Below are 24,189 nucleotides of genomic sequence, written 5' to 3' on the forward strand. Positions count from 1 at the left end.
TGTAAACCATGAGATCAGATGAGCTCACATAGGCAGTGAATGTAGAGAGAAAAGAGAAGAGGTTTGAGGAAGGAGCTCTTGGTTTAGGAGCTCCTCAGGTTTAGAGGTTGAGGAATGAGGAGAAGGTTTCCCTGCTGAAGAAGCAGGGAAACCAGGAGAATGGTGACTTGGATGCCAGGTGAAAAAACATCTTTCAAGGAGGAGGATGCTGGGTATAAGTCACGTAAGATGAGAACTGGTAGTTCACTGAGATGTGGTGGTCATTGGTGGGTAAAGCCTGAGTGGAGTGGATCCGAAGGAGAGTGGAGGAGAGAGCTTGGAGGCAGTGTGTATGGGCAAGTCTTGAGTTTTGCTGTAAAGAGAAAGAAAGAAATGGGGTCGTAGCTAGAAGGGCGAATGGGATCAAGAGAGGTTTTTTTTTTAAAGTTGGGAGAATTAACAGCATGTGTGTGTGCTGATAGGAGTGATTCAGTGGAGGGGGGGAATTGATGCAAGGGAGAGGGAATTGCCGGAGTAATAGGGATTATTATTATTGAATTTTTCACATTGAGTTTAATCATAACTACATAGGCATTGTTGTACTTTTCACTTAAAATATACTGATAGACAAACAGATGTTGCTTTTTTCCTAGTCTGAGTAGCCTTTATTTTTAAAGTAACTGCCTGCTAGTCATTGTTTGTAACAATAAAGTAGGGATTATTGAAAAAAGTTAGAAGACCCATGACTGAAGATTTTTGATGATTTTTATTGTTACCTCAATTTTGCTTTGACCAATATAAAATCTCTTCTTCCATTTCAGGGATTGCACCAGACATTTTAGACATAGCAGATTATTTAATCCTCACAACAGCTATGAAGTAGGTGTTAATATCCCCCATTTTATAAATGAGGAAATAGGGACTCAGGTTAAGTCACTTGCCCAAGATCACACAGCTTGTAATTGGCAGAGTCAAGATTTGAAGCTAAGTCTGATGGTCTGCAGAACCTGTTCGTTTCCAATTTTACCTCCCTAGCTAAGGTGGGAAATAAAGGTGTAGGTGGAAGGGGCAGGGGAAGGAGCTGGTGAATCTGGCTTTGACTGTGGCGCGATCCACACAGGCTTGATCATTTGACAGGTTTTACTGGGTATCTTCAGTGTGGACCTCCCAACATCATAATTGACTTCAGTCTGGTATAGGAACAGCTATTCTTTTCTCATATGAGAGCAGTTATTTGAAAACAAATGGAAAAGATTGGGAGGAAATATGTCTGGTGGTAATATGTGAAAGAATTATGGGCGTGTGGGTGAGTTTTGTATTTTACTTTTCTGTGTAATTCTTAAACATGTATTGCTTTGACAATAATACTGCTCTTTTAAAAATAGTCCTAGATTTTATTTTTATTAATTTATGCTGACTGTAAAGCACAACTGCCTAGGAGTACACAAAACTTCCTTGACTACATATGAAATCTGCTTTGGGGGAGGGGCATGCAAATAATAATAAAGTTATTAAGCTTTTGGTTTCTATAAAAATGACGGTCTGTTAGTACTTCACATTGAGTGCATGGAATTGATAGGTAATGTTTCTAGAGTTTAGTAATGTAGGTCATAAATTGAGTAGTAAAGTTTTAAGGTATTTGAAAATATGAACAGTCTTTGATTTAGAAGAGTCATAATGAATCAATCCAAATTTTCATAGACCAACAAAATTAGGTTATTTAAATTATACGCTTGAGAACTTGGGCTTTATGGGCTAGACTGTGCTATTTTAGTTTCTAGAATGTGAAATTTTTTGTCTTACGGCACTGATAAGAGGATTATTACCTAAATAAAATATTTGGGGGCAGGATTCTTTTCTGATTGGCACTATTGAATGTATGGAGACTTGGAATCCTTTTATATTGCATCTTCATGTCTTTAACCAAAAAGAGAGAATGCAAATATTCTCTCCCTACTGGTAAGTCATTAGGCATATCAGTTTGATCTCCACATCTGAGAAGTCTCACAGAAAAATGAACCCACTGATACTTTTTTAGGACACATCTTTTAAAAGCAGTCGTGTTTATTAATTTGTTTATTCAAAAGACATTTGTGGGCCTACCCTGAGCCTGGCACTGAGCTAAGACAGCTCTCCCCAGTGGACTGTTAGTATAGGTTTTTAAGCGTTATGGGTGACTTTCCAAGGAAATTCTTATTATATGACCCTGCCCTGAGGCTTGTGGAGAGCAATGTGGTATATTTCGGTTCTGCATTTAGAGAGTTGTTTTTTTTTAAATAAATTTTTTAATTTTTGGCTGTGTTGGGTCTTTGTTGCTGCGCACGGGCTTTCTCTAGTTGTGGCGAGCGGGGGCTACTCTTCGTTGCAGTGCACCGGCTTATCATTGTCGTGGCATCTCTTGTTGCGGAGCACGGGCTCTAGGCCTGTGGACTTCAGTAGTTGTGGCACGTGGGCTCAGTAGTTGTGGCTCGCGGGCTCTGGAGCGCAGGCTCAGTAGTTGTGGCGCACGGGCCTAGTTGCTCCGCGGCATGTGGGATCTTCCCAGACCAGGGCTCGAACCCATGTCCCCTGCATTGGCAGGCGGATTCTTAACCACTGCGCCACCAGGGAAGCCCTGCATTTAGAGAGTTTTGATGAGGTTGCCCTGATTCCAGTGATGAACTTTTATCGCTGTTTACTTCCTCTCATTAGGAAACGTCATATGTCTACGAGGAATGAAAAGTTTTAGTCAAAAAATGAGCAAAAATGGTTGCGGTCTGTGCACTCAGTAAGTAATTGAGATGATCATTCTAGATAAATGCATGTAAATCAGAATCAATTCCAGTGTCAAAATAGTTGAATTGTATTAAATCTCTAATGTAAACCAGTTCCATGGAAAAGGGTGCCATCTAGTGGCTGACCAAGAGCAGCTTGCATTCCCTATTTTAATTCACAGCTACATCTGCTGGCTGAAAAGGCTTAAAGCAAAGCTCTTCAGTTTATTAGAAATATTTTGGATTTACTCTTTGTTTATTCATAATTAGTGCAGAATTTCATTCACATGGAACATGTTTAATACATCAGATATAAATAAAAAATTTTAATTTACACAATGGTAGATCATTTAATCAGAGGTTCCAAAAAAGGAGAGCTAGTGGAAGCTATCTTGTCAGCCAACTGTAGCAGATGAGGCCGCCCAGGATTTAAAATGGGACCCTGCCTGCCTTAGCGTAGGAATGAGTGCAGGTCCAGCCTGGCATCGCCACACCAGCTCCACCCTGCTGACCAGCCATGGGCATGGCCTGATTGCTCAGAATGGGTTCATCACTTACTTTGAATTATGGTATTTTATCATGTGGTTATGATTGAGGCAGCATTAATTTTATAACAGGAACTGAATTGTGAAAAGAATGAACATTTACTGTGGGTTCATGGTCCCCCTAATGCAGCTGTGCACATGATCCTGGTGCATTCGGGCCATGTGAGTGCACAACATGGTGATGTGATTAGATTGTTTATTAGGGCAGGTGTTTTAAGTTTAGAGAATAGTGGAGATAAATGCTCTTCAGGCAGTAAGGGCGTTAGTGATACTAACTGGTAATCCCCCAGTTGTCAAAAGAAAAAAACATGCCACCTACAGTTATTTACGTGTTAAAACTTTTTTACCTTTTATTATTTATAGTAGGTATTGAGCAAGAGGTTGAGCATATTTATGGTTAGGCTGTCTTGGTTTTTTTTTTCTTCCCTTTGAAGGAAAAACATTAGGTGTATAAAAAATTCCTGATAGATATGATTGGAATCACTATAGCTTTTTATGCCTAACGGTCCTGTGTTCTGCATTTGTTTGAAGTTATCTCAAAATATTGGTCAGAATCACCCACTGCTAACGTTTACTGTGGTTGTGTTAGAATATATCCATGATACCTGGTGTAGTTAAATTTACATGTCATCTATAGTTGTCTTCACAGGAGCTAAAACATCGATAGAAATAAAACCATGAATGGAAACATTCTGTTATTGTAAAATACTTTAAATTGTCCAGAGATTTAAATTTTAAAATTAACTCTTACAAATGGAGGTTTTTTTTTAACCAAGGGATAAGAGGTATTTGTTTTTATTTACATATATTGGTGTTTATTTTTAAAGAAAAAATATATTTAGGACCTACTTTTTTTAAACAAAAATGGGTTTTTTAATTAATTAATTTATTTATTTATTTATTGGCTGCATTGGGTCTTCGTTGCTGTGTGGGCTTTCTCTAGTTGCGGCGAATGGGGGCTACTCTTCGTTGCGGTGCACGGGCTTCTCAGCGCGGTGGCTTCTCTTGTTACAGAGCAGAGGCTCTAGGCTCACACGCTTCAGTAGTTGTGGCTCGCGGGCTCTAGAGCGCAGGCTCAGTAGTTGTGGCGCACAGGCTTAGCTCCTCCGCGGCATGTGGGATCTTCCCGGACCAGGGCTCGAACCCGTGTCCCCTGCATTGGTAGGCGGATTCCTAACCACTGTGCCATCAGGGAAGCCCATGGCTTTACTTTTTGTAAAAAAAAAAAAAAAAATATATATATATATATATATATATATATATATATATATATATATATATGTACTCATTGTTTGAAAAGAAAAATACAGTGTAGAAAAGGTCAAAAACAAAAATCACCAAAGATCTCCCTGAATTGTAATCACTTATTATAGTGGGAACATCCTTGTAGAGCTTCTATAGGCATGCTCGTATAATCATACATAAATATTGTTTTACTGTACTACTCTGGAACTTTTTTTCACTGAATAGTCATAACATCTTTGCACAGTGGAGTATATGAATCTCCATCACTTTTAATGGCTACATGGTACTCAACTGTATGTTATAATTTACTTAATCAGTCTCCAGCCAACAGCATTTAGATTGTAATTTTTCACTATCAAACACCATAGTGAACCTCTATAGGCATACATCTTTTTGTACTGTTCATTGTCAAGAAATGTGTTCTAAAGACAGAAGATGCTACTGTTGAATCAAAGTGTATTTTTAAAATGTTTTTGATATTTGTTGCTAAATGGCCTTCCAGGAAAGTTTATACTATAATTTAGAAGATACCAGCAATGTATACAAGTTTCCTAGCACCCTTGTCATTAGTAGCTTTTATTACTCTGAAATTTTTGCCAATCTGATACATGGAAAATTTCTTCCTTTATTGTGTCTCTCTGAAGACCTTGCTGCTGTAAAGGCTTTTATGGAAATAATCTGTGACTGGAGTCACAAATATTCTCCAGCCCCAGTCTTGCCTCCTCATCTAATATAGGTTGCTTTTTTCTCAAAAGGCCAGACCTCTTTTTCTTTAAACAACTAAAAGTAAAACATGTTAAAACATACACATTTTAAATATTTCTCTAAAAAGTGTCATTTGACCTTCCTCTTCAAAGAAAGATTTTTTAAAATTCTTCTCCATTATGGTTCATCACAGGATGCCGACTAGAGCTCCCTGTGCTGTACAGCAGGACCTCGTGGCTTATGCATTCTCTATGTAATAGTTTGCGCTTGCTACTCCCAAACTCCTGGTCCCTCCCTGCCCCACAACTGCAAGGCTGTTCTCTATGTCTGTGAGTCTGTTTCTGTTTCATAGATAAGTTCATTTGTGTCATTTTAGATTCCACATGTAAGTGATAGCGTATGGTATTTGTCTTTCTGACTTTGCTTAGTTAGTATGATCATCTCTAGGTCCATCCATGTTGCTGCACATGGCATTATTTCATTCTTTATGGCTGAGTAATATTCCATTGTACATATACATACATCTTCTTTATCCATTCATCTGTTGATGGACATTTAGGTTGTTTCCGTGTCTTGGCTACTGTAAGTAGTACTGCTGTGAACATAGGGGTGCATATATCTTTTTGAATTACAGTTTTGTCCCGATATATTCCCAGGAGTGGGATTGCTGGATCATATGCCAACTCTATTTTTAGTTTTTTGTGGAACCTCCATACGGTTCTCCATAGTGGCTGCACCAACTTACATTCCCACCAACAGTGCAAGAGGGTTCCCTTTTCTCCACACCCTCTCCAGCATTTATTATTTGTAGACTTCTTGATGATGGCCATTCTGACCGGTGTGAGGTGATACCTCATTGTAGTTTTGATTTTCATTTCTCTAGTAATTAGCAATGTTGAGCATCTTTTCATGTGCCTATTGGCCATCTGTATGTATTATAAGAAAGATCTTTTAAAAGAAGTAGTATTATACCTTATCTCTGAGACAATGGTGAATGCACTCTAATAAAATTTATTTTCTCCAGCTCTTTTTTGTAGCTGTTGCTAGGCATACTTTTATATTAATATTTAGGCTCACTTTTTAATTACCTTATGACCAGCTTGAGGGCTTTTGCTAATTACAGTCAAATTTCTTTTACTTTTTCTGATTTCAGTTTTACCAACATTCTGGTGTATCTCATATTAAATACATTTATTCTTACACCGTGTTTACTTACTTCAAATGAAAGCAGCATTGTAGGGTGAATGCTTGAACCCACACGTAAAATAAAACTATGGAAAAGCTTAAAAGTTTTTAACTTCTAAGATATCTAAGAAGGAAATAAACTTCATGCTGTATACTTTTCATTGGTTTAGGTCAAAGATTAAAAACAAATTCGAGTCTCCTGGCAAATTGTTTAATGGTAGCCACTTCTGAGCGGTCTGCAGGGAAAGTCTGAAACATGGCTGAAACGTTTCCCTCTGTGTCCTCGCCTAATCTAATTTCAGTGCTTCCAAGGATTTCTACCAGCTCCGCCCCCAGGAAGAAAGCTTGTTTCTTATTCTGACTGCCTTATGTCAGCAGCCGCCGCCTGGCTTCCTCTTCCTGATGGTGCTTCCTAGACCGCCCAGAACGCAGTCGTCATGGTCTTGCAGAGATAGCGCCATCTGTCAAGCCCTCGGGCCTTCAAACAGCTTAAGCACTGAGGAATATTTTTCCTGGAATCATTTTTAAATTAATTGGAAGTGGCACTGTGCGTCAGTTAAATTCAGGTCTGAGGTGACAAGAACATCTCTATACTCCTTATTTCCCATTCCATTGCAGCTCTAATGGGCTTGGCATCCCGGTGGTGAGAGGTACTCTGTGTGAATGTGAAGGAGCAATTTGGTGACAGAGAGACCGAATCAAAGGGACTTGCTCAGTTTAAAATGGGACGTAATGACTGATGTCCTTTCCCTTTTTTTTTTTTTTTTTTTTGCCAAGGGTTGGGGGAAATCAGCCATTTTGGCGTATTGCCAAGATTCCTCTTTAAATACCTACCAGTTTCCTTTTACAAGTAAAATAGGGCCCCAAGCATCTTATAAAGCATTTTATAAAGTAAGAATGTGCAACACTTACCAGGAAAGATAAGCTCTGCCATAAAAGCCTTCTTGTTCCAGGCCTGACACAAATCAGGCTTAATCACCTCAAGAATGTTCCCAGTCTTACTCTGCTGGAGGGAAGGTAGCCTTGATTTCACTTGGGTTTCTTATTGAGCATAGAAAATTGGACTCACATGAGCAGGTCTCTCTAACCAAAGCATTGTGGAGTGCAGACCTGATAGCGCACGCTTTCCCCTTCAGCTGTGTGTAAGTATTTCCTGACTGAAATACTTCTAACAATTTTAAGAAGAAATCTTTTTTTTTTAATGTGCTGTATATCTTTCCACAATGCAGATTGTGTTGAACATAATTTCACTTTTTCTTGATGACTCAGATATATCAGTTATCATTTGCTTCTGTGCTAACAGATTCTGGGCTTTCATAGTTCTTATTCTTTTTGTACTTCTTCCTGATCCTACTTTGGCTCTTGTTTTTCACTTCCCACCATCCTGTTTACTTCAGGTTCCTTCTTTGCCCTTGTATTTTCTCCACGGTTCTATCCATTCCAGTGGCTTCATCCACATGCAGACAACTGCCAGGACTGCGTCTTCAGCCAGACCCCTGAGCTCCTAGCTCATGGGCCCGTTTGACTGGACACTGATGCTTGGATATCCTACCGGTGTCATGTGTGTTTCCACTTGAACTGTCATTTACCCCCCCCATTTCGCCCCCCAACCTACTGCCGGGTCACCCACAGTGAATGGCAATATCATCCGTCATCTAGCAATGCTGCCTGGACTGAAAAGCTGGATCTTATCACGACCACACTCCTCTCACCCCTGTATCTGATCAGTCACCACGTCTTGCTCCTCCCCGACCCTCACAGCCACTGTAGCTGGGGCACCTTCCTGCCCCAAGATGCTTATCACAGCTGGTGTCCCTTCTCCCTGCCTGCCACCTTGCCCCGTCACAGCCCTTCCCCCACACTACTGCAAGGACACGCTGGCCGTCATCTTCCCCGCACCTCTGCCTTTCTACCATGGGCGAAACATCCATGCTGCGGCCAAAGCCCCCCACGCATGAGGACATTCAACCACCTCCCACCCCATCTACCCAGGACCTCGCTCCCATAATTTTCCCCAGCCTTTGATGAGCATCAGTTTTCCCTCTGCTGCAGTGTGTAGAGACGTGCTCTAGTTTCTCCCACCTCTAAAGGTCTTCTCTTGGTGTTCCTCACCCTCCTCCAGGTACCAGCCCATTTGCCTGCTTCCCATCATAGAGGAGATTTCTTTTTTTTTTTTTTTTAATTTTATTTATTTATTTATATTTATTTATGGCTGTGTTCGGTCTTCGTTTCTGTGCGAGGGCTTTCTCCAGTTGTGGCAAGTGGGGGCCACTCTTCATCGCGGTGCGCGGGCCTCTCACTATCGCGGCCTCTCTTGTTGCGGAGCACATGCTCCAGACGCGCAGGCTCAGTAATTGTGGCTCACGGGCCCAGCTGCTCCGTGGCATGTGGGATCTTCCGGGACCAGGGCTCGAACCCATGTCCCCTGCATTGGCAGGCGGATTCTTAACCACTGCGCCACCAGGGAAGCCCCGAGGAGATTTCTTGAAAAGAGTTGCCTGTGATCACTGTCTCCACTTCCTCTCCTTTTTCTCCTCAGTCCAGCTGCTTTCCCAGCACACCCAAAACTGCTGGTGTGGGTCGCCAGGGCCCTCCTTGTTGCCAGGTCCAGGTCTTGTCGTTATCCTTCTGTTACTTGACCTCTCAGCAACACTTGATACAAGTGAGCATTCTCCCCTCTCTTGGCTTCTACCCCTTCCACCTCACTGGCCATTTTTGTGCATCTCCTTTTCTGGCTCCTCCCCTGCAGACCTGGAAGTGTTGGAGTGTCCGGTGGCTTCATACTTGGACTCTTCTGTTCTCCATCTGTCCTCAGTCCTTGGTGCTCTTGCCTAGTCCCTGGCATTAAAAACAATCTATTACAGTCTGATAATGTCCAAATACATAGCTCCAGCCTGACCTTCAGATTTGCCTTGAAACCGCACGTGGTCCGTCTCGTCTCACAGACATGTCAAAGCCCCACGTCCCAACCAGAAGTTGTGGTTTCCTCTCCTCCTCCCCAACTTGCTCCTCCCTTAGTCTCTCCCATTTCAGTGAGTGCCACTCCCATCCCCCCAGTCGTTCAAGCCAAAAACCCAGCAGAGAATCATGGTAGATTTTCTCATTTCCCGTCATTCCCTTCACCTAAGCCGTGAGCAAGTCCTGCTTGTTAGCCCAGCCGCTAAACAGAGCCTGGCTCTTTCATCTCTCTCCACCTCCATTCGTCTTTTGCCTGGTGTATTGAAATAGTTTCTTGTCTAGTATCTCGGCCTCTCCTTTACTTCCCCTAGAATTTTTTTTCCACGCAGATATTTTTAAAATGTAGGTCAAATCATGTCACTCCTTTATTTAAAAACCCTTCAGCATCTCCTGTTGAGGAAGTCTCACAGGATGTAGCCCCACCTACCTCGCTGACCTCATCTTGAGCCACCACAGTCACCTCTCCCATCCCACGCCCACCTCGCCCTGCCAGGCCCTGGGCCTTCTTGTTCCTTCAGCACGCCAGCCTTATGTCTGCGTAGGGCCTCTCTAGCTTTGCCCAGGAAACTCCTTCCCTGGGTCTTTGCAGGGCTGGCTCTATGTTGCCATCCAGGGTTTCAACCCAAATTTATTTCACACCCTCAGAGAAGCTTCCCCAGACCATCTAATTAAAATACAGTAGCCTCTTCATTCCCACCACTCAGTTCGTCTCTGATGTTATCCTGTTTTCTTTTCTTCATGACACTTGTTACAAAATGAAGTTATATTGACCATTTTAAAATGTTAATCTGTTTTTGCTAAAAGAACATAAATTCTAAGAGAGTGGAGTTTACCTTGTTCATTGCTGTATCCTCAGCACCTGCAACGTGCCTACTAGCACAGAGGAGGTATTTAGTGAACTCTGTTGGATGAAATCTGATCACACTGCTTCTGTCACTTCAGTGGCACCCTCTTGCCTTGAGAATACATTCCAGGTTCCTTGAAGAGGTTTGTAAGTTCCTGTGTGATCTGGCCCCTGCTTATTCTTTAACTCATTGCTTCTCGACCAGGGCAGGGGAGATGTGTGTGGCAGATTTGCTGTGTCCCACCCGCCCACCTCCACCCACGACGGAGATTTGGCAATGTCTGGAGGTACCGTCTGGGCTGTCATAACTACAGGAGAGCTACTGGTATCTAGTGGGTAGAGGCCAGGGAAGCTGAGGAACATCCTGCAGTGCATAGGACAGGCCCACAAAGAATGATCTGGTCCAGAATGTCCGGAGTGCTGCGGTTGAGAGTCTAGCTGTGCCTCTACTAAGCCTCTGTCTCAGTCAGAGGTCTAGCCGTGCCGAAAGGCCGTGTGCTTTCTAGCTTCAGAGCCTTGTCCTTGCTCATCCCCCACCTGGAACACCCCTTTCTTTCTTCACTGTTCCCAGCTGCTGCTGACCCTCTTTGTTGCCCAGATGGAGTCTGGAGGCAAATTAGTTTTTAAACTTTATGACGTGGAGTTAATCTGTTTTGGCAGTTTGGAGTTTATAAAGGTAACTTAAGGTTACCTCAAATTGAAAGTAACTTCCATACACAAAAATATCCTTTGTGTCATTTTTTTTTTTAGATGGGTAGAGCTGTTGTTACTGGGGACTAGAGTATTATTTCTATTAAGCCAATTGCAGAGAATAAATGAGCTGAATTAGTAAAACAGCACTTATGCAGTTAGAGCCTATAGCCATAAAATTACTCTCTCAATTTTTAGATACGATTTAGGATGTTTAAACACATACTAATGAATATTAATTTCTTTGTTTTTCATGTTTTGTGCCACATTAAAATAATTCCTTTTTAATGATTAATACAAGCAGCTTTTTTACATTGCATTCAAAATTATGTGTAAGATGATGCCTTTAAAGAACAAAAGTGAGGTCTGGGTAACTTATCAGAAGAACTTGCCAATTCATGTTATAGTATTTGAATACCATAAAGAGGAAGTTGGTGCCAGGGTTGCTTTTTGAATGGACATTCTACCTTTATTCTACTCAGGAGACAAAGCTTTGTGGCCCTGCTTTTGTCCTTCCCCCAGCATTCCCAGTATTGCTGACAAAAGAAAATACTTTGAGGTACTGCGATTTGTAAAGACGCCCCACACGAGGATTATGGAGCTAGGTAGATTTTAGTATCTATGAGCAACAGAATCACAGCCCACTAATTTTTTTAATAAACTACAATTTGCATTTTATGAGTTTCAAATCACAAGACTTTAAAAATAATTGTGTTTATATAATGTTCTACTTGCATGCTGGTGAGTTTATAGCTTACAATATTAACACTGCTTTCATTGCATCTTGTTTGTTTGTTTTTTTTTTCAAATCAAGGGTTTTGTGCACGGATTATTTTCTTAAAAGTTTTCCATAGAACAAAACATTTTAAATAACTTCAAAGGATAAAAATATTCCTTCTGCCTTTGCATATTTATTTTACTGTGTTTCTAGCACTGTAGAATTTTTTTTTTTAATTTGTATGTTCTAAGGTGGTAAAGGTGGGCATTAGCTTTGAAAGTAATTAAGAAATCTTTTAGTTTATTCATAGCTTTATCTGAAATTTATGCATCAACCTTCCTAAGAAACCCCAGACAGGCACCATTTTCCTTACCCCTTTATTCAGAACTCCAGCACCAGGTGGATTCTCCAGCCCTGCCTTTCCATCTCACTCACCTTTTAGCCCTCTAGCCTTACTTGGCTCAGTTCTGTAGTTATTTCCTCATTCTTTTCTACCACAAACATTTACTGAATCCCTATTCATATACCAAGCTCTGTTCTGGAGGATAGGGATATGCTGTTAAATAAAAGGTGATCCCTTTTGGAGTGACAAATTCATAAGTAATTACATTTAACTGTGTGTGATAAATCCTGTAATGGAGAGAGGTACACAGTACACTGGTGGCGGATTTTTAAAAAGTCAGTTCTCCTTGGGAGATTGTAGAAGACTTAGGAGAGCGTGGAATATTTGAACTGGACTCCTAGATGGAAAAAGGGCAGGGGGAGCTGGGGATGAGAGTCCAGGTGGAAGGAATAGAGTGACTTAGTTTACAACCATTCTTGGTCCAGACGCTTGCTAGTCATCTTTATTTCCTGCTTCCTCCCTCCTAAGTGGTGTAACCAAAAGTATTATGGCATAATCCTGCCATCAGCTATAATATTATACTGAATTTTGAATAGATAATTTGAATTAGATTTTCCATTCAAAAGGTATAATGAGGCACCTAAGATAGAAGGTCATTAGGGAGCTGGCTAGCTATAGTTGGCTTTCCACATCTTTGGGTAGACCTAAGTCATCTGTTCATCTTTTTTAGTTCTTTCCTTCCTATCTCAAGACTTACTGTAAATAAAAGGCTGCTTTGTTTGAGATATTTTTATTTTGGAGAGTGTTATTTTTCTCAAAATTGATTTAGTGTGGCTAAGGGGAAAAACTGAAGAGGCAGCTGTCATAGTGATGGTATTTCTGAAGAGGTTCAAACTCTAGAAAGAAAATTACTGTAGAAAAAAGCCGTCTAACTAAGAGTCTTTATGTCCTTGAATTTCATCCTCAAGAACACTTATAAGAAAAATGACTTGACTGGTCAAAGGAATCATTGTAGGAAAAAGGTGAGAACAGGCATCAGGTTAAAACATTTCAAGCTATGACTGGGATAAGAGAAAGAATAAGATGTCAGCCACCATTAAATAAAGATCATTTAAAGGATTCTCCTTTTTAATTTGACAAATGGTGACCATAAATCTGACCACCAGGGTGGAGAGAACGCATGTATGTGGTGCTCTTACCATTTTGTGTGTCACGGAGCTTGTACTGTACCATCTAAACAGGGTGCCAGCAAGTCACACTGAAACAGGATTGCAGGATCTCCACTGTTGCCACACTTTTCTCACCTCTCACCGACTCCTTTGCTTATTGTTGCTCTCTTCCTGGACTGCAGCTCAGTGGCAGAAAGAATGAGAATAGCTTGTCAAGTCCTGAATATAAAATATTCATTTTGTCAAGATTTGGTATTCTAAAATGGAATATATATGTATACATACATACACACACACACACACACATATATATATATATACATATACACACAATTTTTTTTTCTGCCTGTGAGGAAGCTGCATGTACCAAGAGCTCCGTTAGGGGAGAACATACTGCTTTCTTGGAATGAGGAAAGCTTTGAGGAATCATTACATGGTCAGAATTCTGTTTATATAAGTGAGGAGAAAGTACTATTATTTTTGTTTGGACTTTTATAGTTTATTGGGTTTAAGGGTATATATATATATATGTGTGTGTGTATATATATATATAAAACATATATGTATCAGATGTAAAGTTTTTATTTCCGTAGACATTTGAAAGGACATTCATAATACTGACCAGAAAAATGCAGAGGAAAGTAAGGTATACTGATGCCATATTGTACTAGCTAATATTTTACTACTTTAATCAATAATCTGGTTTGTGCAGTTGGTCAAAATTTGCCATTTTAAGGACATAGAAGATATATCTTTATGTTAATATTAGGCTACATCATCATCATCTTTCTACTTGAGAAGTCGTTTTTGATCAGGACTCTCAATTAGCGTTCCTTTGTCATGACTGTTTGACTAGCTCACAGTCGGCTGCTGCCCCTTGTCGTCAGGATCCTGCGACTTCCGCAGTTACGGTCGTGACTGGCATAAAGGCAGCGGAAGCCTTTCCACATGTAAGGTTCTCGAACTGGATACAACGGGAAACAGGAGTCCCACTTTTCCAACGGATGCAGGGACATGGTGCAGGAGGCCATTGGGAGACAAAGGATACGCACCTGGTTATTCCTGGCAGGGATACAGTTAAGAAAATTTAACCTTGTTTTCATCTGTACTTAATGGAAATGTTTTTACTTGGCATATGTAGTGAAAACAGAAAATCAGTAATCCCAAGGATCTGGGTTGGCTCATTATACATGCTAAGTAGTGGAGAGAATTCGAGTTCTTAAAATCGTAACTCCAGAATTCATTTGCGAGAGGAGCCCTTCCGCGTCGTCGTCCGTCCCCACCCCCCCAGTCAGATCGGACCTGCAGTACTTTGTGGAGGCCCGTTTGAGGCCACGAGGGCTGGGGGCCCGCCTTGCGCAGCCGCAGTAGCAGGCCGCGTCCAGAGGTCCCGGCCTTGCGCAGGCGCAGTAACGGGCTGAGCAAACGGCCAACGGGCACAGCTCTTCGCTTTTGAGCTTGTCAGGCTGCCCGCTGCCTTCGTCCTATCTCTCTTCCTTCACCTCTCGAGTGAGTAGCCATGAGCTGGGCTGTGGGAATGCTGCGGGCCAGCCAGAGAGTGGGCGCTGTGAGAGCGAATTGCCTGTGCCCGGGGATGGTGCTGAGTGCCCGCCAGCCGGCAGGCGTCGCCCGCAGGGGCGCCTGGCCCATCGCCCCCGCGTGCAAGATGGCTACGGTCAAGTGTGAGCTTATGAAGAATTTCCCCTCAGAGGAGCCCGTTCGTTGCAATAAGATCTCCATTGTAGGAACTGGATCGGTTGGCATGGCCTGTGCTGTCAGCATCCTGTTAAAAGGCTTGAGTGATGAACTTGCCTTGGTGGATGTTGATGGAGGCAGACTGAAGGGTGAGACAATGGACCTTCAGCATGGCAGCCCTTTCGTGAGAATGCCCAATATTATTTCCAGCGAAGATTACCTGGTCACTGCAAACTCCAACCTCGTGATTATCACAGCAGGTGCACGCCAGGAAAAAGGAGAAACACGCCTTAATTTAGTCCAGCGAAATTTGGCCATCTTTAAGTTAACGATTTCCAGTATTGTTCAGTACAGTCCTCGCTGCAAACTGATTGTTGTTTCCAATCCAGTGGATATCTTAACTTACGTAGCCTGGAAGTTGAGTGAATTTCCCCCAAACCGTATTATTGGAAGTGGTTGTAATCTGGACACTGCCCGTTTCCGTTTCTTGATCGGGCAGAGGCTCGGTATCCATCCTGAAAGCTGTCATGGGTGGATCCTTGGAGAGCATGGAGACTCAAGTGTTCCTGTGTGGAGTGGAGTGAACATCGCCGGTGTCCCTCTGAAGGATCTGAACGTAGATATAGGAACTGATAAAGATCCTGAGCAGTGGGAAAATGTGCACAAAGATGTGGTTGCTAGTGCCTATGAGATTATTAAAATGAAAGGTTATACTTCTTGGGCCATTGGCCTGTCTGTAGCTGACTTAACAGAAAGTATTGTGAAGAATCTTAGGAGAGTGCATCCAGTTTCCACCAGGATTAAGGGTCTCTATGGAATAAATGAAGAAGTATTCCTCAGTGTTCCTTGTATCCTGGGAGGGAGTGGTATTACCGACCTTATAAAAGTAAAGTTGGCCCCTGAAGAAGAGGCCCATCTGCAGAAGAGTGCAAAAACACTTTGGGAAATTCAAAAGGAGCTTAAGTTATAAAGTTGTTTAAAACTACCATTCTGAAGTTATTGAAGAAAAGAGAGTAGTTATGGAGTTGTGTATGTCCAGTGTTTGAATAAACTTGAATTCCTAAAAGTTGGAAACAGGGAAGGGGGTGGAGTGACTCCCCTGTTTATTTAGCCCCCTGCCCCAGCTCTTTTATTTAGCATCCAGGTGCTGGATTTTACTTTTTTTTTTTTTAAACAATTCCTAAGTGACTGCATCAAAGAAGGTGTTTTTGTACCACTGATGTACCAGTCCTTGCCCTGTGTATGTGTATAGTTGCCAGTTGTCCCCAAAAATGTAGGATGCAGGTGTTTGTTGTATTACAGAAATTCTGATTCTTTTCATTAAGTACAGGTTCATTCTTTTGTTCTGGGTGACTTATACCTATGTTCATTTATATACTGTTTTTTTTGAAGTTGTAACTTCTTATACTATGTGAAAATAAACGTATACACAGAAGCATTTTCTGTAATGGAGCCATCAGCTGTCTTCATTGCCCTATGACAGCCTATCAGCCAGGCTTTCAAAAAGGCATCGTAAAATGGGAGCTGGAAGCAGGTCCTGTGTGTGCTTGCGTGTGTGTGCATGCTCATGTATATGTACCAGTGAAGCAGGATCATTAAGTAAAAAATGAAAATAATAGTGATTTAGTTGGTAGCTATTATAAAGTATTTAATGCAGTAAAATATAAAGCTTTAGAAAGAGGCCTGACAGAGGTGGTAACAGTTACTAAAAATAAAGTCGGACTGAAATAATTTTAGAACTGCCTCTGAGAACCTGACCTCTTAGCACATTAAATCAAGAAGCACGTTATAAATTGTTCTTATTGGGCTGAGTCTTACCTGCAGAGTGCGCCCTGGCCCGAAGACACTCCAGGGTCATGTCTGTTGCTCAGTTTACTTCACATTAACAGAAAGCTTTTGCCTTTGAATTGTGCCCTGTTAATCATTGTCATAAAATTTGGCCATTTTAATGAGTACTTCAGGGATTGTGTTTCTCAGAAAGTTACATGTTCGCTTTTTATTCCTAAATCAATTGACTTTACTACAGCTTCTATACTGTATGGATGTGATACAGTGAAGGTTTAGGAGAAAGTAAAGATGCTCGTCTGACCTTTACCTAAATAATGGTACTAATAACTTAGGAAATGAGAACCTTAGCCTTCCTATGCAACTGAATATTAAATAAATTATATGTTTATGTTCAAACATATCTCAGGTTTGATGTGGATATCAATAGGCCTAATCAAAATTGAAACGTACTAGCATCTGCTTTCTTTTTTTTTTTTTTTTTTTTTTGGCTGCATTGGGTATTCGTTGCTGCGCATGGGCTTTTCTCTAGTTGTGGCTAGCGGGGGCTACTCTTCGTTGTGGTGTGCGGGCTTCTCATTGCGGTGGCTTCTCTTGTTGCGGAGCACGGGCTCTAGGTGTGCGGCCTTCAGTAGTTGTGGCACACGGGCTCAGTAGTTGTGGCTCACGGGCTCAGTAGTTGTGGCTCGCGGGCTCTAGAGTGCAGACTCCGTAGCTGTGGCACACGGGCTTAGCTGCTCCGCGGCATGTGGGATCTTCCCGGACCAAGGCTCGAACCCGTGTCCCCTGCATTGGCAGGCGGATTCTTAACCACTGCGCCACCAGGGAAGCCCCTAGCATCTACTTTGTAAATTAAGCCACTCCTGCTTAGTTCAGTTTTATCAAGTAGACGTAGGACAGTGATCCACCCCCCAAAACTGACCCTCTACTTAACCATGCTGATCAGAGCTCCCCTACTGTTTCATCGAAAATATCAAAATGCTCTGATTACCCAGGAAGCTGTGTCATATTATGGGATTAATCGATGTGATGAGCTCCGTGTAGGTGGGAAGAGTGGTGGTTTGATTGTTCCAGGTGGTTCTAAAACCTTTTTAAGCTTAATTGCACCAAGTTTCTCTTCCCCTTTGTCCAGCCCTTGAATTTTTATTCAGCCATGTTTCAGCCAAATTTAATGTAATATTGAAGGAGATCAGAGCCTGCCTTATGTCTGTTTTGTAATTCTCTTCACCAGCTACTTCAGTCAGGATAGGCTGGTTTATACTATAGTAAAAAATAATCTCCAACTGTGTGGCTTAAAATAACCAAGGTTTATTTCTCTCCTAAAATTCACTGGGTTTACACAACTTTCTAGGGAAGCTGCCCTCCACAGGCTGGCTTCATACCTCAAGTTTCTTTGATCTTGAGGCACCACTGCCGCAGCACAGGTTTCCATGATTGCTATGGAAAGGGAAGAGAGGCCTGGAGAATTGAACACTTGCAATTATGTGCTTCCATCTTGGAAGTGACACACATCTCTCTTTCTCATGTTTCATTAGCCAGAACTAGTTAGATGGTTACCTAACTTCAAGAGGGTAGAGAAGTATAACCCCCTGTATCTAGAAGCAGATGAGTACTGGCTGTCAGTGAGCATTGGTAATAATCTGCCATATAGCATTCTCAATAACATGGTCACCATTGCAAGAGATACATATTATAGGCTTTTTAAGTCATTTTTATTGAAAGCTGGCACATGAGTAGAGGTTGTAGAGGTGCCCTGTCTTTCCAGGTCACAGAACCAGGGTGGTTGTGGGGAAAGAGCCTGGATATCAGTCAGGCAATTGTACTCATAAACCAGATCACCATGGGTGGGTTAACCTCTCTGACCTCTGGTTTCTCATATGTAAAGTGGTGGTCCTCATTTCTGCCACACAGAATTGTGAAGACTAAATAAAAGCCTACTGCTTGGTATAGTGTCTGGCATATAGGTGATCTCAAATGGCAGACACTGTTATTCCTGTTCAGGGAACATTTATAGTCTTACTCTGTTTTATGAAGAAGCTGTATTTCCAGGTTCTTCAAAATTACCATTGGCACTGTAATTATTGACATATCCAAAGGCTTTCTCGTCAGTAGGTCCTATAAAGCGTTCATTATTCTAACCTCAGCACCGAGGCTGGCAGCAGTCCTGTACCTGCAAGTGAGAAAACTGAAGCTAAATGAGCTAGTCAATGGCAAAGACATTTTAAAACTTGAAGCTTTTAATTCCAGTAGCTGTCTATTCATTAGAATAGATGCTGTAAGGGTTTTCTCAAATTAAATCGGGGGCATAGCCTCAGCTTTTAAGTAATTTTTCAGCACACTATGTATTAGACCAAAAGTTTTCGTGTTGTTTTTTTCCTTGCCAAGACATGCATGGTAAATGTACAGCATATCCCATGTTTCACTCCTGGCATACCGGCTAAATCGCCCTTCAAAAAGCTGTTGAGGTGTGAATGAGAGTAGTAAACATTATTGGAGACATGATCGTGAATCTATTTTAATATCTAAAAAGTCAATCAGAATGTCCATGTTAGTGACGAATTACTTGTAATACATTTTCCAGTTGTCGTAACACTCTTTGAGAACTGCTGCTTTGGAGAGTGGTAGTTTCTGATAATATTACAACCCAGCACTGTTGGACACAAACATTGGGACTTAAGGATGCGGTTCTTGGAGCAGTGGGCTCATTGCCTAGGGAGTGCCATTTGTGTCTTAGTCTTTGTGGAGAGCAGCCCCTGGAGTTGTGCAGTACAGAGTGGCCCTGGTCAGAAGGGTAGGTTTGTGGTCCATAATCATGGAAAAATTCTCCCTGGTCAGAGATGAAAGAGGAAAGAGGAGGACTGCAGGGAAGAGGTCCCAGAGTTTGGAAAATGCTTCAGAGTAAAGCTGAGTTGCTAGATGGAGACTCAAGTTCCCAGCATGCCCCATCTTCACCAAACTTTTGAGGTGTTAGGGTAGGGGGATGGTTCTGTGGCAATAGCTGTAATTATTATTGTGGAATTCAGTACATTTATTTTATAACGATTTTTGCTTAAATGTACTCAATCCCTAAATCTTTTGTCAAGCACATTTTTAAGCAGGGGAATGTTCTGTTGGCCTGTACTAGAGTATCACTGATAAGACCAGCACTTCTGATCTGCATATCAGCAATTGAAACAGGTGGAAAAAACTGAAGGTTTTCGTTTACTATCCATATACTATAAATAGTATAAGCTTAAAAACTTTCTATGAGCCCTACTGTTGAAAGCAACTTGAGGCCCTGTTTATAAGTAGGGTGTGAGTAAAGACTCTGGGTTTCCATTCCCACAGCTGTAAAATTTAAAAAAAATTTTTTCATTAAAGTATAGTTGATGTACAATATTATATAAGTAACAGGTGTACAATATAGTGATTCATAATTTTTCAAGGTTATACTCCATTTATAGTTATAAAATATTGGCCATATATCCTGTGCTGTAGAATATATCCTTGTAGCTTATTTTGTACATAATAGTTTGCACCTCTTAATCCCCTACCCTTATATTGCTCCTCCCCCCTTCCCTCTCCCCAGTGGTAACCACTGGTTTGTTCTCTGTATCTGAGTCTGTTTTCTTTTTTGTTACATTCACTAGTTTGTTGTATTTTTTAGATTCCACATATAAGTGATATCATACAGTATTTGTCTTTCTCTGTCGGACTTATTTCACTTAGCATAATGCCCTCAAAGTCCATCCATGTTGTTGCAAATGGCAAAATTTCATTCCTTTTTATGACTGATTAGTATTACATTGTATATATATATATACACCACATCACGTTTATCCAGTCATCTGTTGATGGACACTTAGGTTGCTTCCATATCTTGGCAATTGTAAATAATGCCGCTATGAACATTGGAGTGCATGTATCTTTTCAAATTAATGTTTTTGTTTTTTTCAGATATATACCCAGGAATGGAATTGCTGGGTTATATGATTGTTCTATTTTCAGTTTTTTGAGAAACCGCCATACTTTTTTCCACAGTGGCTACACCAATCTACATTCTCACCAACAGAGTACAAGGGTTCCCTTTTCTCCGCATCCTTGCCAACATTTGTTATTTGTGTCCTTTTTGAGGATAGCCATTCTGACAGGTGTGAAGTGGTATCTCATCGTAGTTTTGATTTGCATTTCCTTGATGATTAGGGATGTTGAGCATCTTTTCATGTGCCTGTTGGCCATCTGCATGTCCTTTTGAAAAAATGTCTATTTAGTTCTTCTGCCCATTTTTTAATTGGGTTGTTTGTTTTTTTAAAATTTTGAGTTGTATGAGCTGTTGATATTTGTTGGATATTAACCCTGTATCGGTCATATTATTTGCAAATATCTTCTCCCATTCAGTAGGTTGTCTTTTCGTTTTGTTGATGGTTTCCTTTGTTGTACAAAACCTTTTAAGTTTAACTGGGTCTCATTTGTTTATTTTTGCTTTCATTTCCTTTGCTTCAGGAGACAGATCCAAAAATATATTGCTATAATTTATGTCAAAGAATGTTCTGCCTGTGTTTGCCTCTAGGACTTTTATAGTTTCCAGTCTTACACTTAGGTCTTTAATCCATTTAAAAATTTTTGTGTATGGTGTTAGAGAATGTTCTAATTTCATTCTTTTACTTGTAGCTGTCCAATTTTCCCAGCACCACTTATTGAAGAGGCTGTCTTTTCTCCACTGTATATTTTTGCTTCCTTTGTTATAGATTAATTGACCTTAGGTGCATGGGTTTATTTCTGGGCTCTCTGTTCCATTGATCTGTGTGTCTGTTTTTGTATCAGTACCATACTGTTTTAATTACTGTAGCTTTGTAGTATAGTTTGAAGACAGGGAGTGCGATTCTTCCAGCTCTGTTCTTCTTTCTCAAGATTGCTTTGGCTATGTGAGATCCTTTGTGTTTCCATACAGATTTTAAAGTTATTTGTTCAAGTTCTGTGAAAAAAATGCCATTGGTTTCTTGATAGGGATTGCACTGAGTCTGTAGATTGCCTTGTGTAGTATGGTCATTTTAACAATATTAACTCTTGCAACCCATGAACATGGTATATCTTTTCATCTGTTGGTGTTATCTTCGGTTTCTTTCATCACTGCCATAGTTTTCCAAGTACAGGTCTTTTACCTTCTTAGGTAGGTTCATTCATTGGTATTTTATTCTTTTTGATGCAGTGGTAAATGGGATTGTTTCCTCAATTTCTCTTTCTGATAGTTCATTGTTAGTGTATAGAAATGCAACAGATTTCTGTATATTAATTTTGTATCCTGCAACTTTACCAGATTCATTGATGAGCTCTAGTAGTTTGCTGGTGGCATCTGTAGGATTTTTTTTTATTTACAGTATCATGTCATCTACAAACAGTGACAGTTTTACTTCTTCCTTTCCAATTTGTATTCTTTTTATTTCTTTTTCCCCTCTGATTGCTGTGGCTAGGACTTACAGCACTATGTTGAATAAAAGTGGTGAGAGTGGACATCCTTGTCTTGCTCCTGATCTTAGAGGAAATACTTTCAGCTTTTCACCTGGGGTTTTTTGTTTGTTTGTTTTTGTTTGTTTTTTGTTTTGGCTCTATTTCATTTATTTCTGCTCTGATCTTTATGATTTATTTCCTTCTACTAACTTTGGGTTTTGTTTGTTCTTCTTTCTCTAGTTCCTTTTGGTGTAAGGTTAGGTTATTTCTTTGATATTTTTCTTGTTTCCTAAGGTAAGCTATATCACTATAAACTTCCCTCTTAGAACTGCATTTGCTGCATCCCATAGGTTTTGGATCATTGTGTTTTAGTATTCATTTATGTCTAGGTATTTTTTAATTTACTTTTGATTTCTTCAGTGATCCATTGGTTGTTTAGTGTTTGGTTGTTTAGTAGCATATCGTTTAGCCTCCACGTGTTTTTGTTTTCTGCAGGTTTTTTTCTTGTAGTTGATTTCTAGTAGCATAGTGTTCATGTCGGAAAAGATGATTGAAATCATTTCAACTTTCTTAAATTTACCAGGGCTTGTTTTGTGGAAACGTGATCTATCCTGGAGATAGATCTATCCCAATCCATGTGCACTTTAAAGGAATGTGTATTCTGCTGCTTTTGGATGGAATGTTGTGTATATCAATTAAGTTCATCTGGTCTAATGTGTCATTTAAGGCTAGTGTTTCCTTATTGATTTTCTGTCTAGATGATCTGTCCATTGATGTAAGTGGGGTGTTAAAGTCCCCTACTATTATTGTGTTACTCTCAGTTTCTCCCTTTATGTCCGTTAATATTTGCTTTATGTGTTTAAGTGCTCCTATGTTGGGTGCATATATATTTACAATTGTTATATCTTTTTCTTGGACTGATCCCTTGATCATTATGCAGTGTCCTTCTTTGTCTCTTGTAACAGCCTTTATTTCAAAGTCTATTTTGTCTGATATAAGTATTGCTACCCTGGTTTTCTTTTGATTTCTATTTGCATGGAATACCTTTTTTCACCCCCTCACTTTCAGTCTGTGTGTCTTCAGATCTCTTGTAGGCAGCATGTGTATGGGTCTTGTTTTTGTATCCATTCAGGCACTCTGTTTTTTAACTGGAACACTTCCATTTACATTTAAGGTAATTATTGATATGTATGTTCTTCTGACATTTTGTTAATTATTTGGAAGTTGTTTTTGTAAGTCATCAAGTCACAAAAGAAAAAAAGACCATCTTTAGTGTTACGTTTGGATTCCTTTTTGTGTATGTGTATATCTATTATAGATAATTTGGTTTTTGGTTACCATGAGGTTTTTATATAGTGAGATACATATATATACATAGTTGTTTTATATATATATGTATATATATAGTTGTTTTATGTATATATATAATATACGTATTACGTATATATTTAAGTTGCTGATCTCTTAATTTCGAATGCATTTTAATAACCCTGCATTTCTACTCTCCTCCCCTCACAATTACTGTTTTTGATATCATATTTTACATCTAATTGTTTTGTGTATCCCTTAACTGATTATTGTGAATATAGATGATTTTACTACTTTTGTTTTTTAACCTTCCTACTAGCTTTGCGTGTGGATGACTTCCTACCTTTACGGCATGTTTGCCTTTACCATTGAGCTTTTCATTTTGTAATTTTCATGTTTCTAGTTGTGGCATTTTCTTTTTCACTTAGAGAAGTTCCTTTAACATTTCCTGTAAAGCTGGTTTGGTGGTGCTGAACTCTTTTAGCTTTTGCTTGTCTGTAAAGCTTTTGATCTCTCTATCAAATCTACACAAGAGTCTTGCTGGGTAGAGTATTCTTGGCTGTAGGTTTTTCCCTTTCATCACTTTAAATATATGGTGTCACTCTTTTCTGGCCTGCAGAGTTTCTGCTGAAGAGTCAGCGGATAGCCTTATGAGAGTTCCCTTGTATGTTATTTGTTGCTTTTCCCTTGCTGTTTTTAATAGTCTCTCTTTACCTTTAATTTTTGCCATTTTAATTGTGTGTCTTGGTATGTTTCTCTTTGGGTTAATCCTTTATGGGACTCTCTGGATGTCTATGGCTGTTTACTTTCCCAGGTCAGGGAAGTTCTCAGCTATTATGT

At 40.3% G+C, this 24,189-nt stretch overlaps 2 protein-coding genes across 3 annotated transcripts in view; both read left to right on the forward strand.

Annotated features, from left to right (window-relative positions):
* The window catches only part of TMEM242 (transmembrane protein 242), a 48,096-nt gene that overhangs the window by 17,769 nt on the left and 6,138 nt on the right, over positions 1 to 24,189 (forward strand). The gene's annotated exons all lie outside the window — the stretch shown is intronic.
* On the forward strand, positions 14,654 to 15,799 carry LOC137769239 (L-lactate dehydrogenase A-like 6B). Of its 2 annotated transcripts, XM_068550979.1 has the most exons (2): positions 14,801 to 15,021; positions 15,184 to 15,799. In XM_068550979.1, the coding sequence occupies exons 1-2, from the start codon at positions 14,801 to 14,803 to the stop codon at positions 15,797 to 15,799; spliced, it is 837 nt and encodes a 278-aa protein (XP_068407080.1). The 2 variants fall into 2 exon arrangements, with proteins under 2 accessions (XP_068407079.1, XP_068407080.1); XM_068550978.1 differs by having other exon boundaries at positions 14,654 to 15,799.

Source organism: Eschrichtius robustus, chromosome 9 (genome assembly GCF_028021215.1).
Source record: "Eschrichtius robustus isolate mEscRob2 chromosome 9, mEscRob2.pri, whole genome shotgun sequence".
NCBI lineage: Eukaryota > Metazoa > Chordata > Mammalia > Artiodactyla > Eschrichtiidae > Eschrichtius > Eschrichtius robustus.